At 38.5% G+C, this 19189-nt stretch overlaps 1 protein-coding gene across 1 annotated transcript in view; it reads right to left on the bottom strand.

Annotated features, from left to right (window-relative positions):
* LOC113219872 (E3 ubiquitin-protein ligase UBR1-like) overlaps window positions 1-19189 on the bottom strand; it is a 158939-nt gene that overhangs the window by 82199 nt on the left and 57551 nt on the right. The window contains exons 13-21 of the mRNA XM_026447937.1: window positions 16846-16945; window positions 15593-15721; window positions 11282-11462; window positions 8902-8963; window positions 8503-8613; window positions 7273-7338; window positions 6919-7020; window positions 3858-3921; window positions 1215-1339 (exon numbers count right to left, since the gene is read on the bottom strand). Coding sequence (XP_026303722.1) covers window positions 1215-1339; window positions 3858-3921; window positions 6919-7020; window positions 7273-7338; window positions 8503-8613; window positions 8902-8963; window positions 11282-11462; window positions 15593-15721; window positions 16846-16945 — 940 coding nt within the window. The remainder of the gene's footprint in view (window positions 1-1214; window positions 1340-3857; window positions 3922-6918; window positions 7021-7272; window positions 7339-8502; window positions 8614-8901; window positions 8964-11281; window positions 11463-15592; window positions 15722-16845; window positions 16946-19189) is intronic.

Below are 19189 nucleotides of genomic sequence, written 5' to 3'. Positions count from 1 at the left end.
TATATATATTTTCATATTCATTCCTTGGCCGGACGTGGTGGCTCACACCTGTAATTCCAGCACTTTGGGAGGCCAAGGTGGGTGGATCACTTGAGGTCAGGAGTTCCAGACCAGCCTGGCCAATATGGTGAAATCCCATCTCTACTAAAAATACAAAAATTAGCCAGGTGTGGTGGCATGCACCTGTAATCCCAGCTACTCGGGAGGCTGAGGCAAGAGGATCGCTTGAACCCGGGAGACGGAGGTTGCAGTGAGCCAAGATTGTGCCACTGCACTCCAGCCTGGGTGACAGAGCAAGACTTCGTCTCAAGGAAAAAAAAAAATGTATATATATTGTGTATATATATACACACACACACACACACACATATATATACACGCACATATACACACACACGTATACATATATCCCTATTCTACCTCTTTGGAAAGTCTTGACAGCACAGGTAAGTATAATTATTTTTTAAGAATCATTTTTCTAATTCATATTCAAATCTCAGAGGGAAAAAATATCAGACTCATAATCTGTAGGACTATTACCACAGTATCTGTATATACAAAAACACAAATACCACCTGTGGCGGTCATGGTCATGTGAATGCACTTTGCAGACATCTAATTACAGGAAGTAAATGACCACGTGCCTCAACTGCTGTGCTCTGGTGAAACCAAGGCCAAGCTTCTCACCAGTCATTTCCAGACAATGAGCAAGGCAGAGATACTCATGCAAGCTCATTCTGGGAGACATGGGAAGGCACAGATGGGAAAGGTCACTGAAGCCCAGCAGTCTGGGATGCTTCTATTTAACTTTCCTTCCCTCTTTATTTCACTGGGAATCAGGTTTGCATCAGAATCTGATGCCTCCCCTTTTCGTTCCCAGATCCTTCACCATTGTCTTTAATAAAAATCTTAATGTTTTGTCACAAGATCTGCTTCTCAGAAGACCCAGATTAACACACCAGCCAGTTCCAGTATAGTCAGGAAGTTCCCTTTTTTCCTCTGGAGTAATCTTTATTTTAAAGTAAACAAAAAGTAAAGGAGTTTCTCCCAGAATTAAAATTTATACCACTAAAGGATGAAGGTGATTGGTTTACATCTATAAGGTAATAATATAGGACTTTTTGCCTAAAATTTTGAAGTAGTTTCCAATTAAAGAAAAAGAAAAATCTACCCCATCTTGAGGTAAACAGAGATAAAACCAAAATCAGACTTACATTCTCAGGTAAATTTTTGGCAATGGCACTGTGTGGCATAGGTTCAATGCAAAGCAAGTGAATAATTTCTCTCATTGTGACCTCTTCTTTGGTCACATTTCCCACTCCAGGTACATAACGCTCACCTAGTTCAAACAATTTAAAACAAAAAAAAGTAGAATAATTGTTTTCTATTTAAATCTCTCCCCATCAGAAGCACTTACACACAGAACATTGCATTAAATTAAGTCTGTGAGAGAGGGGCAAAAGTTATTTGAATGTGTTCTCGCATCTGAACAAGAATCTATGTTGAAAGACAGAGGCAGAAAACTGTGACCTGAAGGAGAATCCAGGCCTTGTCTTAGCTTACTTAGACACATACACACAAACACACATACATACACATACACATATGTATACACACACATATGTATACATATACATACACATACTCACACATTATAAACAAGGCCCCTCAAATAAATTAGCATGTGTTTCTAACCCAGAACACATGGCTGATGGCATCTGAATGAGCAGTGGCCATCAATGAATAGCTTTTCTTTCAAGATCTTTCTCAATTTTGTCTCTACCTGTTATTTAACAAAGAACAAAGTGAAAACTGAAAAACAAAATACTTTAAAATGTCTTTATGTGTTAAATGACAAAACAGTAATACATATTAAGAATGACTGGTCCCACAAGGTCAGATTTCCATTTTTCATCACAATAAACTGCCAAATGAAGAGAGAAAATAGCTAAAATAAGTATGAGAACTTCACTGGTGTCAATAGCATCTAATTCCCATTGCCTTAAGAAAGCTTACCATATCTGGCCTTATGTCACCACTGATTTTCAACACTACAGTGTCTGTACGAAGTCCTATGATATCTACAAGAGGGTTACAAAGAAACCCCTTGCCTAAGAGATTTGATGAATTCTACAAATTTGCCAAAGAAAGACTTTTTGTCAAGTGAACTCGTTTCCAACACATTCATTCCTCTTTACATTTGTAAAGCATTTTGTAATTTTCATAACTTTTCACCAAAAACAGTATCCCCTAGAATTTTAGTGCTAGAAGATACCTTGGAGATCATGTAGGTTACCTCCACATTTTACAAATCAGGAATCTGAGGCCCAAAGAATGCAACTGCACGCTCTTGAAAGCTGGTAGCAAGGCCAAGACTAGAGCTCCTGATTTTAAATCCAAATATTTTTCTGTTTCTTAATGATTTTCCACTATAGATCAGAAATATAACTTTTTAAACAAAACTGTTGACTCCTGAAAGTAACAAACGTACACTCAGGAACAGAGTAAGTATTAACTAAAAATCAAATCACAAGAGAAAAAAACAATAAATTTGGGCAAACACAATAATAGTAAAATAACAGTAGGAATAATAAAACAGTAAAAATAAAACAGCAAAATTATACTGCAATATTAGAAATTCTTCATATAGTACTCTAAGGACAAATGTAAAAATTTCCCTTGAGTTTTCATAATTTGAAAAAGTATATAATCAATTTTAAAATATTTTACACATTCTTAATTTGCCCATTTTTTCCCATCTGCTTCTAACTGGCATATTCTGGACAGGAAGAGTTAGTAGCCTGGAAGGTTTAAGTCTCACTCAGCAATAAAGGCTTACTACCCCTTCTGCTGAAACATGTAGCTAGTCTAGCAACTAGCTCTCTGACAAACAATAAGTAAAAATGAACCCATGTTTACAGATTTATGTAACAGCTAGAATCCCCAGCTAAAGAACTATTCAAACCAAACAGCGTTTGGTGCAGTAAAGTAAATAACAAAAGCCAGAATGAGAAGTCAAGAATGAGATGATAGCCAGGCGCAGTGGCTCACACCTGTAATCCCAGCACTTTAGGAGGCCAAGGCAGGTGGATCATCAGGTCAGGAGTTCAAGACCAGCCTGGCCAATATGGTGAAATCTTGTCTCTACTAAAAAAAAAGGTACAAATATTGGCCAGGCATAGTGGCACATGCCTGTGGTCCCAGCTACCCAGGATGCTGAGGCGGAAGAATCGCTTGAATCCAGGAGGTGGAGGTTGCAGTGAGTTGAGATCGCACCACTGCACTCCAGTCTGGGCAACAGAGCGAGACATCGTCTCAAAAAAAACAAACGAAAAAAGAACAAAATGATGGTAATGAATGTACCAGCTGGTAAAATCAACACAGACTATGACATAGCATATATTTGTATTTAATAGGTTAGAATGTAGTGTTTCTGCACTGATTATTTATATTAATCTCAACTGAATTATAAGACACATTTCTATGGGTCAATGTCATAACTTGATAGACATTATTTCTGGCAAAGAACACTTTTTCTTTTCTCTAAGTAACCTTAACAAAGCTAAGTATGACCAATATTTGCACAAAATTATTAAACAGAATGACACAATGAAAATACATTTTACTTAGACCTATAATATATATGAAAATTTTAGCACTAAATGACCTCCAAATTAGTCAAAACATTTACAAATCAGGTACTGAAAAATAAAAATGTAAAATCTGTACTTTTGCAAAGGTGATTTTCTAAGTGCAGTATTTGAATAAGGAGTAAAAGGATCAATTATAGTTCATATAAATGGTCTCTCTAAAAAGTAACCCATGTTCTATTTCAAAACATTGTGTTTTAATCTTACCTACAATATAGATGAGGACCTGAAGCATTTCTTCTATTAGTGTATTATATTGTTTAATCAAATCCTATAGAATCGAAAAACAGTAAATTAGTTATGCAAGAACCAAAAACCTCCATAAAATATGCATTTCTGGATGAGACTCATGGTCCGTCCAGTCTAGTATTTTTTATCCAGTCTAGTATTTCTGTGTGTGTGTGTGTGTGCACAGCACAAATAGTTACAATCATTCCCTTTTTTGACATCAAATTCAACAATACCTGGCATGTAATTGCCAAATACTGTCATCGTCTTCATTATCATTATCGCCCACATAGTCATAACTCAGCACACTAATGCTAATCTTCAACTCTTCCTCTATTATTTGCTGCCTTCTTACCTGGGTTAATGAGAAAGTGCCCTCAAATAGACTCCCAACAGTTATATGGCGAGAGTATCCTTCTCTAACACATCCCTCACTATTAAATCAGATACTGATTTTCACTAAGTACAAAATAACTAAAAATTAGCTTTGCATTTTATATCCTATTCATGTTAGCCCTTTGCAAGTAACTTCTATTTTTTTCATTTAAAAAAATTTTTTGGCCAGGTGCAGTGGCATGTGCCACTGCTTCCGGCTATCCTAGAGTTCTTTAATTCTTGAATTTGATTTAGAAATTGTATATGAATTGTATAGAACTGCATAGCCAGGCATGGTGGTGCACGGCTGTAATTCCAGCACTTTGGGAGGCCAAGGAATGCGGATCACAAGGTCAGGACTTTGAGACCAGCCTGACCAACATCGTGAAACCTTGTCTCTACTAAAAATAGAAAAAGTAGCTGGGTGTGGTGGCACGTGCCTCTAATCCCAGCTACTCAGGAGGCTGAGGCAGGAGAATCACTTGAACCCAGGAGGTGGAGGTTGCAGTGAGCCAAGATCGAGCCACTGCACTCCAGCCTGGGTGACAGAGTGAGACTCCGTCTCAAAAAAAAAAATTATATATTTATTTATTATTTTTCCAAAGAAATTTTACTAGCAGGAGTAACTTCTAATTTCAAAGAATAAAATAATGTGATTTCATGAATTCAAAGTAGTTAAGGGCTACTTTATAGGTTGGTACTTCAAATGCTCAAACAATAAAGATGTGGCCAGGCACGATGGCTCACGCCTATAATCCCAGCAATTCGAGAGGCCAGGACAAGCAGATCACTTGAGCTCAGGAGTTTGAGACCAGCCTGGTCAACATAGTGAAACCTCAACTCCACTAAAAATACAAAAAATTGGCCAGATGCAGTGGTTCACACCTGTAATCCCAGCACTTTGGAAGGCTGAGGCAGGTGGATCACGAGGTCAGGAGTTCGAGACCAGCCTGGCCAACATGGTGAAACCCCATCTCTACTAAAATACAAACATTAGCTGGGCATGGTGGTGCACACCTGTAATCCCAGTGACCGGGGAGGCTGAGGCAGGAGAATGGCTTGAACTCAGGAGCTGGAGGTTGCAGTGAGCCAATTGTGCCACTGCACTCCAGCCTGGGTGACAGAGCAAGACTCCATCACAAAAAAGAAAAAGAAAAAGAAAAAATTAGTTGGACGTGGTGGCTCATCCCTGTAGGCCCAGCTACTCAGGAAGCTGAGGCAAGAAAATCACTAGAGTGGGAGGCAAAGGTTGCTTTGAGACAAGATTGTGCCACTGCACTCCAGCCTGGGTGACAGAGTAAGACTCTGTCTCAAAAACAAATAATAAATAAATAAAATAAAATTTGTATATTACCTCTGAGACAACAAAGATAAAAAATACCAATGTCGGCCGGGCGCGGTGGCTCAAGCCTGTAATCCCAGCACTTTGGGAGGCCGAGATGGGCGGATCACGAGGTCAGGAGATCAAGACCATCCTGGCGAACACGGTGAAACCCCGTCTCTACTAAAAAAATACAAAAAACTAGCCGGGCGAGGTGGTGGGCGCCTGTAGTCCCAGCTACTCGGGAGGCTGAGGCGGGAGAATGGCGTAAACCCGGGAGGCGGAGCTTGCAGTGAGCTGAGATCTGGCCACTGCACTCCAGCCTGGGCAACAGAGCGAGACTCTGTCTCAAAAAAAAAAAAAAAAAAAATACCAATGTCATTATAGATGTACATACTGTAAGAGAGAGCTTAAATAGGACTTTTTGCTGAGAGCAATTTGACAATATGTATTAAGAGCCTTAAGAAAAATATGTTGTTGGCCAGGCACAGTGGCTCACACCTGTAATTCCAGCACTTTGAGAGGCCAAGGCGGGTGGATCACCCGAGGTCAGAAGTTCGAGACCAGCCTGGCCAACATGGAGAAACCTATCTCTACTAAAAATACAAAATTAGCCGGGCGTGATGGTGCATGCCTGCAATCCCAGCTATTCGGGAGGCTGAGGCAAGAGAATCACTTGAACCCGGTGGGGGCAGAGGTTGTGGTGAGCCAAGATCGCGCCATTGCACTCCAGCCTGGGCAACAAGAGCAAAACTCCATCTCAAAAAAAAAAAGAAAGAAAAACGTGTCGTTTTATCTACCAAATCCACTTCTAAAAATGTGTCTTAACAAAACAGAGAAGTCTTTAAATACTGAGCTACAAATGTTTATAAGACCAACCAACTAGGAAGACCTCTTCAGTAATAGACTTCAAAGTATAATGCATCATATAGTGCAATCCTATATAGTCATCAACATTGATATAATTGTATATTTATTTCATGACAAGAAAAAAAAACTGCACAGTATGTTGTTAAGCATAGGAAGCAGACTACAAAACAGCACAGACAGAATGATACAATTTTTGCTTTAAAAACAAGCAAGACACAAACTTTAAAAGTGATCATTTCTAGGAAGCAGTGTTTTTCATGTGATTTTTTGTTAATCTACATATTCTAACTTTTCTAGATTAAAAAGATTATATATGTGTATATATATGTGTGCCATATGTATACATGTCATTTCGGGAGATATGGTTAAGAAATAACTTTTAAAATATGGCTAAATATGACTGAAATAAAATATGACTAAAATAGTAACAATATTTCCTTTAAAATTAATTCACAGAATTTACAGGTTGTGTACCTGGTCTTTTGTAGATAGGGTCTTGTTAAAAGCCTCGGCAAGTTCATACCTTTGAAGTACCAGTAACAAGAACTTATTGGGATCCATTAAAGATGCACCAATCTGTGAAAGAAATACAGCATCACATTTCTTGTGTATTATATGGAGAAACATTTCGTCTTATGTAGGACTGTCAAAAATTATAAGGTAAGTTTGCAGAAGATAATGTAGTAGTCCCTTCTATTTCTATGTGTCATATTCAGTTTAACGGTGAGAGTGTTTTAAATTAAAAATTATTAGATTATCTTCTCTTATTAGAAAGAATTCAAGAAGGAAGATGAAGACACAAATATCAGAAACAATTTAAATAGGTACCTGAAGCATGATGATATCTTTATCATACATTTCTTCTCTGCACTTAACGTCTTGGTAATAAAACACCTATAAAATAATAGGTAGAATAAATGCTAAAAGAATTATTTTATTTCAAGCAAAATTCTCAAGAAAACCTATCCTTTAAACTTTCTCTAAGCTAGAAACCCCTAAAAAATCCTTAGTGGCAAAAAATAAATTGCAAATCTATGAAACATTTAAAAGGACTTGTGAGGATGAAGTGAAGAAATATGGCATGAAATCACTTCAGAGTTAAAAATGTTCTATATTGGTTATCACTCTCACGTATAACAAGGGAATTTATTTTCTCTAAGTTTAAAATACCTACTTCAATAAAAATAAACCAATTTCTACACTCAATCATAGTACCATTTTTCTTTTCTTTTTTTTTTTTTAAATTTCATTTTAAGTTCCAGGATACACGTGCAAGACGTGTAGGTTACATAGGTAAACGCATAATACCATTTTTCTTCCAAGTGATAACAAGACCTATCTCTCCACCTTTTAAGAAATGCAAGGCCAGGCTCAGTGGCTCACGCCTGTCATCCCAGCACTTTGGGAGGTTGAGATGAGTGGATCACCTGAGGTCAGGTGTTCAAGACCAGCCTGGCCAACATGGTGAAGCCTCATCTCTACTAAAAACACAAAACTAGCCGGGCATTGTGGTGCACGTGTGTAGTCCCAGCTATGTGGGAGGCTGAGGCACGAAAATCACTTGAACCCCGGAGGCAGAGGTTGCAGTGAGCTGAGATCACACCACTGCACTCCATAGCCTGGGCAACAGAGTGACATTCTGTCTCAAAAAAAAAAAAAAAGAAAGAAAAAGAAAAGCACTACTCCATATTTACTCCAAAATAGAAGAAAAAATTACAAGGTGGCCTTCAATTAAGACAGATGGTGGGAAGACTAAAGGCCTCTAAGTAAGGTAATTCTCAGAAAAGAACTATGTTAATGGGGAGGCCTCTGGTGTTACTACTGGCCCTCACCTAATTTATCACACAGGCATCCTAGTTAATAATTCAGATGGAATACACAGTAAACAGGATAGGAGAAATGTCTACATAGTTCTTAGAACATTCATCTCTAAGAGTTTATACAAGAGAATAGTAGCAAACACTTAGTAAAATCTAGGAACATAGGGTAAAATTATATAAGAGAAAAAAATTAGAAAATGAACACATTCATAAATATGAATAATAGGCTTTGCTGTACCTGACTAATAAGAGACAGCCCATTTCTTCGCCACATCTCAGCAACAACCTGGGCGACCAACACCAGACAACGTAAAGGATATTCCACTAGTACCTCTACTTGAAAGTCCTCCTGAAATAGAGTGAGGTCAATTTTATCATTTCTCACAGAGCTTGGATGTCTCTCCAAGATACAGCACTACACATTATTCAGTTTTCTCATGTGTAAAATGGAAGAACTTGAACTAGATGACTTCTAAGTCCCTGTGACTCAGATTACAATGTACTATATGAAGATGCAAAATTACTAAATGGGAATTATTCAGGTGGGTTTCCAAATATTACTTTCCTTCTCATCCATCAACCAAGAGGTACTCAGAAATAGAACATAAGCAAATCAATACTTAGTAGAATCACTTACAAAAGACACAAATTCATGTAGTCTTGAAACAGCACTCAGCCTGCTTAAACGTACATGAAGACCTAAAGTTAAAAAAAAAAAAAAAGAGAAGATGAGAAAACAAACCCAATTTGTTAATCAGTTAACTCATCAAGTTTAGAAACTTGTGCGATTTGATTTGGCTGGGCGTGGCGGCTCATGCCTGTAATCTCAGCACTTTGGGAGGCTGAGGAGGTGGATCATCTGAGGTCAGGAGTTCAAGACCAGCCTGGCCCACATGGTTGAAAGCCCGTCTGTAGAAAACTACAAAAATTAGCCGGGTCTGTAACCCTAGCTACTTGGGAGGCTGAGGCAGAAGAAGCACTTGAACCTGGGAGGCAGAGGCTGCAGTGAGCCGAGATCATGCCACTGCACTTCAGCCTGGGTGACAGAGTGAGACTCCGTCTTAGGAAAAAAAAAAAAAAAAAAAAGAAGAAGAAGAAACTCGTGGGATTTAAACGTATGTTTACTGAGTTTAGAAGTGACACTCTAGAATGCAGACTACTGATCTCTAATTTTGAAACACAGTGTTACTAACATATTTAAAATTCTACACTGTGCAAGGTGTGCTCATACCTTATACAAAAATAACAGTCTCTCAAGATATCTTTATTCTGCTTTTAGCCATGTATCAAAAGAAACGAAAATTAATCTAAGTATTTTTTAATAAAAATAGAAGCAATATAAAATCACATGATGTCAATTATGCCATATACAAACATTAACTCAAAATGGATCAAAGACCTTAAACACAGGTTTAAATATAGGTGCTAAAACCAAAAAATAAAATTCATAGAAGAAAACATAGGGAAAGGCTTCATAACATTAGATTTGACAATGAGTTTTTTGGATATGACACAAAAAGCACAGGCAACAAAAGAAAAAAACAGATAAACTGGACTACAACAAAAACTCCTGTGTATCAAACGAGACCATCAGCAGGGTAAAAAGGCAACCCACAGAATGGGAGAAAATATTTGTAAATCACATATCCGATAAACAGTTAATATCTAGAATTATATAAGTAACTCCAACTGAACAGCAAAATTAAACCCAATTAAAAAATTGGCAGAGCACTTGAATAGACAGTTCTCCAAAGAAGATATACAAATGGCCAACAAACATGTGAAAAGCTGATCAAAATCACTAATCACTAGGGACATGCAAATCAAAATCACAATGAGATACCACTTCATATCCATTAGAATGGTTATTATCTGGGGGAAAAAAAAGGAAAAATAGCAAGTGTTGGAAAGGATGTAGAGAAACTGGAATCCTAGTGCATGCTGGTGGGAACGTAAAATGGTACAGCCACTAAGGAAAACAATATGATGGTTCTTCAAAAAACTAAACATAGAATTACCAAATGATCCAGCAATTCCACATTTGGGTATATACCCAAAATACTGAAAGCAAAGACTTGAACAGACACTTCTACATCCACGTTCACAACAGCACTATTCACAACAGCCAAAAGGTAGAAGTAACCCAAGTGTCTATCAATGGATAAATGGATGAACAAAATGTGGTATATCCATACAATGGACTATTATTCAGCCTTTTAAAAAAAAAGGAATTCTGACATGTATTATGACATAAACCTGAGGACACTATGCTAGGTGAAATAAGCCAGTCACAAAAGGACAAATACTGTATAAGTCTACTTTTAATAGGTACCTAGAGTAGTCAATGGGTAAGTATTGTTTAATAATAATAATATTATTCTATTTCAGTTTTGGCAGTTTCATTTTTAGAAGATAAAAAGCTTTTGGAGAAGGATGGTGGTGGCAGTTGTAGAAAATGTGAATATACTTAGTGCCACTGAACTGTACACTTAAAAATGGCTAAAATGCTAAGCTTTATGTCATGTACATTTTCTTATCATTGAAAATATAAATATATACACTTCAGTAATTTTTTAAAAACCCTGACAAATGAATGGCCAATTTACATGGAAATGCAAATGATTAAGGAGAATCTATGATTTCTTCCTTTTAATGATAAAGAATGATAGAAATAACACACTAATGATATTGGTCAGAGAGGAGGTTTAGAAACCAGCAACCAGATTTTATTATATTTAAATTTAGGTGGGAGATGAATTACCACGTTAGTCCGTAAGTACATACTATAAGGATCCATAAGTCAACCCAGATAAAACAAAGCCCAGGTAAATTAGCATCTTTAAATAGGTGTTCTAGTGGCAGCTCCTTGAAGGGCAGTGACAGCCCTTAACTGTAGTATCTGACCTGAGCATGTCTGAACATACTGAGCACAGAACAAAAATAGAAATGATTCTACTAAATGAATATCTAGAAACAAAGCTAATAGGTATATGTAAAAAGAAAAAACAAACACTCACCAGCAAGGGTCCTAGAGAGTGGCAGATGTATGCTTACAAGATCCTCAGATACTCTGTAGGACTTCGTTTCCAAACTATGTCCACACAATTGTACTATTGTCTTGCTACTAGATATGAAACTAGTACTGCACCTCATCACAGCTTTGTGACATTCTTTATAAGCCACAAGTAAGAGTTCTTCCTAAGAGGAAAATAAGAATACAAAAAGTTGACAAGTTGTCTACTTCAACACTCCTTTTTTTTTTTTTTTTTTTTTTTTTGAGACAGCCTGTCCTGTGGCCCAGGCTGGAGTACAGTGGCATAATCACAGCTCACTGCTCAACCTCCTGGGCTCAGTTACCTGAGGTGATTCTCCCGCCTTAGCCTCCTGAGTAGCTGGGACTACAGGCACGTGCCACTAGGCCCAATTTTTGTATTTTTTGTAGAGGCAGGGTCTCTGCATGTTGCCCAGGCTGGTTTTGAACTCCGGGGCTCAAGTGGTTTGCCTACCTTGACCTCCCAAAGTGCTAGCATTACAGGCGTGAGCCACCATGCTCAGCATAACACGCATCATTCAATAAATATTTACTAAATATGAGTGGAAAATTGTTCTATGTATTACTAAGTCTACCTCCACAGGATCTGCGAACTTGCAGGAAATATAAGATATACCCATATATGCAGTTATAATCAAAGTAAAAAATAAGTACCATGTAAATGGTACAAACTAATTGCTCTAAGAGGTGGGAAAAAAAGAATCACAAGGAACTGGGAAGACATATTTGTGAAAGCAGCTTCTGATGGGCCCTAAAAGAATATGCAGAATTTAAATATGAGGAAAGATAAGGAGAAGATGGCATTCTAAGCAGAGATATAGAATAAATAAAGACAAAAATAAGAGAAACACAACTCCTATTCAGGCAGTGGAGAATAAAGAGTAGATAAATGAAACAATTTATGGATGAAACAAAGCATCTGAACTGGAAATGTGCCTTGGCACAGGCATGTGAATACACTGATGGAGGCTGCAGTGTAATGATGTAGTCAATACACTGCTTCAAGAAGAATTAATGTGGGTCATTGAAGATGATAGATTGGAGAGGATAAAGTTAGGAGATACAGAAACCAACAGGAAGATGACTATGAAGTAAAGTGATAAGGGTCTGAACTAGGATGGGGCTGTCACAACCAAAAAGAATGAACCCATAGAAAATGATTAGGATTATAAAATATATTTGGGATAAGGAAGAATAAAATCTGGGTGAATATAGCAGGAAGAGAGAAGTTAAAGACCATTCTTTTAAGACAGTGTTTCTATTTTTATCTTGAAAAAGGAACTCCATGGTCAAATAGATGATTTGGAAACATCCTTCTCAGAAATCAGCATACTGACTGACTAAAGGGACTAAAGGGTTTTAGAAATTCATTAGTGGCTGGGCGTGGTGGCTCACGCCTGTAATCCTAGCACTTTGGGAGGCTGAGGCCGGTGGATCACGAGGTCAGGAGTTTGAGATCAGCCTGGCCAACACGGTGAAACCCCATCTCTACTAAAAAATACAAAAAAAATTAGCCGGGCGTGGTGGCGCACACCTGTAGTCCCAGCTACTCAGAAGGCTGAAGCAGGAGAACCGCTTGAACCCAGGAGGCGGAGGTTGCAGTGAGCCAAGTTCGTGCCATCATACTCCAGCTTGGGTGACAGAGCGAGACTCCATCAAAAAAAGAACGAAAGAATGAAAGAACGAAAGAGAAAAGAAAAGAACAGAAAGGAAAGAAAAGAAATTCAGTAGCTTTAAAAACAAAAAAGCAAACAAACAAAAACCTCTTTTTGTTTAACCGAACATTTCTGAATCTTACATGAACCCAGAACACTTTTCCCTTCAAAACACCTGTTAACATTGAACATACAGAATATAGTGGCTCTGAGATTTCCTACATGGATGAATGTAATAGTAATGTCACTAATAAAACAAGGATAATCAAAATGAGAAAATGCGGCCGGGCGCGGTGGCTCAAGCCTGTAATCCCAGCACATTGGGAGGCCGAGACGGGTGGATCATGAGGTCAGGAGATCGAGACCATCCTGGCTAACACGGTGAAACCCCGTCTCTACTAAAAATACAAAAAACAAGCCAGGCGAGGGGGCAGGCGCCTGCAGTCCCAGCTACACGGGAGGCTGAGGCAGGAGAATGGCTAAACCCGGGAGGCGGAGCTTGCAGTGAGCTGAGATCCTGCCACTGCACTCCAGCCTGGGTGACAGAGCGAGACTCCGTCTCAAAAAAAAAAAAAAAGAGAAAATGCAAGTTGGAAGTAGAAGGAAATGATGACAGGTCCATTTAAAATATTCTGAGTTTGAGGCCAGGTGTGGTGGCTCATGCCTATAATCCTAGCACTTTGGGAGGCCAAAGAAAGATAATCACTTGAAGTCAGGAGTTTGAGACTAGCCTGGGCAACACAGAGAGACCTTGTCTCTGCAAAAAATAAAAATAGAAAAAAATTAGCTAGGTGTGGTGGCATGTGCCTGCAGTCCCAGCTACTTCGGAGGCTAAGGTGGGAGGATCACATGAGCCTAGGAGGTCAAGGCTGCAGTGAGCCATGATAGCGCCACTGTACTCCAGCCTGGGTGACAGAGTAAGACCTTGTCTCACACACACACACACGTACACACATGTAAGATCTAAACAAGAATGGCTGGCCCACAAACAGAAGTGACACTGTAGCTTAGGAGAGTCATCCCTATGAACTTTTAACTAAGTGATAGAAATACAAGAGAAGAGAAAAGAATGTAAGATATATACACATACACACATATCATCAAAGTAAAAAAATTTTAAGTACCATGTAAATGGGAAAAACTAATTGCCCTAAGATGGCAAAGAAAAGAATCACAAACAATTAGGAAGACATACTTGTGAAAACATATTTCTGTAAGAAAGGGAAGAGAATATTGGGGAATGTCTCATTTAGCAGGCAGAAGGCACCAGAAAAAAGGCAATCATTGGCCGAAATAGGTGATCGATAATGTGTTGGGATAAAGCATGTTTGTGAAAACCAGAGGGAAAGAAAGTTTCAAGAAGATGAAAGTACTCAAGAAAATACAATGCTACAGACAATTCAAGGAAGATGGAACCTAAGGAAAGACCCCTGAATTTGGTTACCAAATGGATCCTCTGAGATTTTTTTCTAAATGCAGTTCTTGTCAATTGCTAAGGGCAGAACCCAGACTGTAAAGAAGTGTTAGGAGCCACAAGTGAAGATACTAAATGTAGATGACTTCAGAAGGTTTGGAAGAAGTCAGGATGAAAACACACATCTTTGCTTCATCATCTAACAATTGTGCACGCCCTTCATGAAAGTGAGCGAAGCCAAAAAATACGTGCTGTGCTTGCTGGACAGTATTTCCTGTGGTGATTGTACTACAAAGCTGCAGTGCTAGACTAAAGTCTACTACATCTGTTGAGTATGGCTGCCACTCTGAACCTGTGACCAATTGCTGGTGGTGAAGCAGAAGAGACTATGGTTCACAGGGGTGCAAACACAAGAAAGGAGGCTTATATTATCGTTGTTTTTAAAAATAAGGGAGTCCTGTGTGTTTACAGATGGTTGACTAAAAGAGTAGGAAACACAAGTCTGGATAATTCAGGAAGCTAACTCCAGGAAAAAGTAACAATAAGTCAGAACCAAGAGCCTAGGTAGAGGCATTAGACTTAGAAAGAGACAAAAAGGAAAAGACCAATAGTGAAGACACAGAAAAATTTAGTCACTGAATAGGTTACGGTAACAGACACAGAGAAACCAGAGATGATGAGGGAATTTAACTTAGATAATGGCAATTTTCTCAGCAAATAAATAAATGAGGTCATCATTCTTAAAGGGAGTCTAGGGTGGGATTATATATTTAAAGAGGGTTATGGTCTAAAATTGCTACTTAAGGAAATACATTAGTTCTATATTTTGAAACGAACACATATAACAAAGTTCTTGAATGAATAATCTACCCCTCTCCATTCTTGGAATATTTAAAAGTCTAATATGGTCTTAATTATATTATTATGCATATATATGCATTTTCCAGGGAATAAACATGTATATAAATACATATATACACATATTTAAACCCTGCTATTCCCCAAAATAAGCAAAACTACCATAGAGCACATTTTCTACTCAAGTATATACAGTTTCCTCCTAAATTTAAAAGACAAATTCAAATATGTAAAAAACTACTGCAAATAATAAACACTTTACATCAAGGAAGCTGTAACATATAACTATACTATTAATAATTACTAAGAACTTAAAAAGGCACTGATCCTACTAACAAATTTCACTTACATCACAAGCACACCACTCTTGGAACATGAGTAAAATATTCTTCAATTGCATCTGTATAGCAATGGCAGCCTCCCAATCAGGATCCACTTCAATGTGTTGCCCAACCTGTCTTCGGATTTCTTCCATTCCCTGCAATTAAAAGTTGGTCAACATATACCTATTTGAGCCCTCTCTCTTTGCTCTGCTGTCAGGATTCATAACATTTTAACATGGTTGTTACACTGGGTCAGAATGCATGGGTTCAATTCCCAGCTCACAGATATATGCTCAGGGCTAAAACATTAGCTGCAAAGCACAGCTCTGTCTGGTATCTCTAGCTGTGTGACCCTGGGGAAATTATTTCTAAGCTTGGCTACTAAATGGATCCTTTGAGATTTTTTTCTAAATGCAGTTCTTGTCAATTGATAAGGGCATAAGTCAGATTCTAAAGCAGTATTAGAAGCTAAAAAAAAGAAAAAAGTATTAGAAGCTAACAAGTGAAGATACTAAATGTAGATGAATTCAGAAGATTTAGGACATGTCAAGATGAAAACAGGCACCTTAACCTCATCACCCAACAACTGTGCATGCTTTCCATAAGGGTGAGGGAGCCAAAAAAATATGTGTTGTGCTTGCTGCACATGCAAGTAACCCTTCCATGTAAAATGAGAATATTAATAGTAACTACTTAATAAGATTGCTATAAGGCTCAAAAGAGACCATGCATGAAAAGTGCTTACTACACATTTATCACATGGTAAGTATTCAGTAAACATTAATAGAAGTAGCAATAGTAGGCCGGGCATAGTGGCTCACACCTGTAATCCCAGCACTTTGGGAGGCAGAGGCAGATGGATCATGAGGTCAAGAGATTGAGACCATCCTGGCCAACATGGTGAAACCCCACCTCTACTAAAAATACTAAAATTAGCCGGGTGTGGTGGCGGGCACCTGTAGTCCCAGCTACTCGGGAGGCTGAGGCGGGAGAATCACTTGAACTCGGGAGGCAGAGGTTGCAGTGAGCTGAGATCGGGCCACTGCACTCCAGCCTGGCGACAGAGCGAGACTCTGTCTTCAAAAAAAAAAAAATAGCAACAGTAAAGTAAGGTATGTAAAAGGATCTATCAAAACAGGATGAATGAGTCAATGTTTAAATCTTGTTTCTACTTTGCTAAATTCTTTCTTGTATTAAAACCAAAATCTGCTTTCAAAAGACTGGGGTTAAATTTTTAAAAATAAATGTATCTTACTGATGTACAGAAAAATGATCATACCTGCATACAGGTAAGAATCTTCAAAAAAGATCGAAAACCTTCAAGGAACTGCATTCTTAATCTTTCTGTCCATATTGTGGGTTTGCTGATCAGGATATACCTATCGTTTCAAGAAAGAAAGAAAGATTTCACTTCTCTATTTTGAGATAATTTTAAGGTTCTCGGGGTTATAGACAATGTTGATTTATAAAAAATTATGGATTCTAATTTCCCACAATAATTAGAAGATCTGAGTAGAGCTAGAGTTATTTATTCTGCCTTATTTTAAATACAACCAGTAAAACATGAATGCTCTAGAAGAGGCAAATATCAAGCTAAACCTGACTTCATACACTACATTCTCAGAGATTAGTCTGATTAAGTGAACCCAGAACTGACCAAGCCTGTCACAGCTACCTCTGGACAACCACAGTACAGATTCCCTAGAACTGTGCATACCCATCACCCAAAGGGCCAGCTGAAATTCTTTCAGCCTCAGGAAATTTGGAACAGATTTTCTACCTCCAGTTTTTCATAACCCAGAACTTGGAAGAAGGATGTAAGCACCTGTCATCTTGACTTGCACATCAGGATGTACTAGTTTCAAGAGATAAACAAACTCATTTTAGCCTATAATTTGTATGATCAATATTTCTTTTGGCTGTAAAGACAATGACTGGTTTCATATACAATGGGAACAATGTTTATCATGAAATGAGTTTTCAGGAAGTAATTATTAACAAGTATTAAACACTATTTTGCACTTGACCAATGAGAATAAATTCTTGTTATATTGCAGGTATTGGGAACATAAACATGGACACACCTGTCCTGAAGTTCATAGTATAGTGGGAAAAACAGATACATATAGTAGACAGAAATTCGATGTTAAACACTAAAATAATATATAAAAGAAGTAATGTGGCCGGGCATGGTGGCTCACGCCTGTAATCCCAGCACTTTGGGAGGCTGAGGCGGGCAAATCACAAGGTCAGGAGTTCGAGACCAGCCTGACCAACACGGCGAAATCCTGTCTCTACTAAAAATACAAAAATTAGCCGGGTGTGGTGGCGAGCACCTGTAATCCCAGCTACTCAGGAGACTGAGGCAGGAGAATCGCTTGAACCGGGGAGGCAGAGGTTGCAGTGAGCCGAGATCGCGCCACTGCACTCCAGCCTGGGCCACAGAGTGAGACTCTGTCTCAAAAAAAAAAAAAAACAAAGAAGTAATGTATGGCTCATGCCTGTAATCCCAGCACTTTGGGAAGCTGAGGCAGGTGGATCATGAGGTCAGGAAATTGAGACCATCCTGGCTAACACGGTGAAACCCCGTCTCTACTAAAAATACAAAAAATTAGCCAGGTGTGGTGGTGGGCGCCTATAGTCCCAGCTACTCGAGAGGCTGAGGCAGGAAAATGGCGTGAACCCAGGAGGCGGAGCTTGCAGTGAGCCGAGATCATGCCACTGCACTCCAGTCTGGGAGACACAGCGACATTCCATCTCAAAATAAAAAAAAAAAAGAAAAAGAAGTAATGGAGGTACATAAAGACAAAGCAACAAAGAAAACACATTTTTTTGAAATGTAAAGATAGGATTGTGGTTTAATTTTTCTCACTCTTTAAATACCCATTAATATGTAAATGTACATTAAAAATACAATCATCAAAGAAACTTAGCAAAGATTTAATTCAAATACATGAATTACCATCTAAATCTTTCCTTTAAAGTAAAAGATAAAAAAGATTAAAGTTTAAAATCTGTCACACTGAATAAACGGCATTCATGTTTCATTGCTTTCTAAAGCACTACTACTCAGAGTGTGGTCCACTAACCAGCAGCATCAGCCCCACCTGAGTGCTCTTCAGAGATGCAAAATGTTGGGCTCTAATCAGACCTGCTGAATCAGACCTCCCCCTGCCCCGTATTTTTTTAAAGTTGACTTTATTCTGTTGCCCAGGTTGGAGTGCAATGGTGTGATCATAGCTCACCGCAACTTCAAACTCTCAGGCTTGAGTAATCCTCCTGCCTCAGCCTCCCCAGTAGCAAGACTACAGGCACGTGCCACCAAACTTGGCTAATTTTATTTTTTGTAGAGACAAAGTCTCACTATGTTGCCCAGGCTGGTTGCAACCCCCTGGCCTCAAGTAATCCTCCTGCCTCAGCCTTCCAAAGCACATGAGTCAACGCAATCATCCCCAGAATCTGAATTTAAGGAAGCTCCCCAGATGATTTGCTTCTGCACAGCAAAGGAAACTATCGACACAGTGAAGAGACAATGAACAGAACGGGAGAAAATTTTTGCAAACTATGCATCTGACAAAGGCCTAATAGCCAGCATCTATAAGGAACATAAACAAATTTACAAA

This window comes from Piliocolobus tephrosceles, unplaced genomic scaffold (genome assembly GCF_002776525.5).
Source record: "Piliocolobus tephrosceles isolate RC106 unplaced genomic scaffold, ASM277652v3 unscaffolded_110, whole genome shotgun sequence".
NCBI classification, from domain to species: domain Eukaryota; kingdom Metazoa; phylum Chordata; class Mammalia; order Primates; family Cercopithecidae; genus Piliocolobus; species Piliocolobus tephrosceles.
This window is presented reverse-complemented; position numbering and strand designations above follow the sequence as displayed.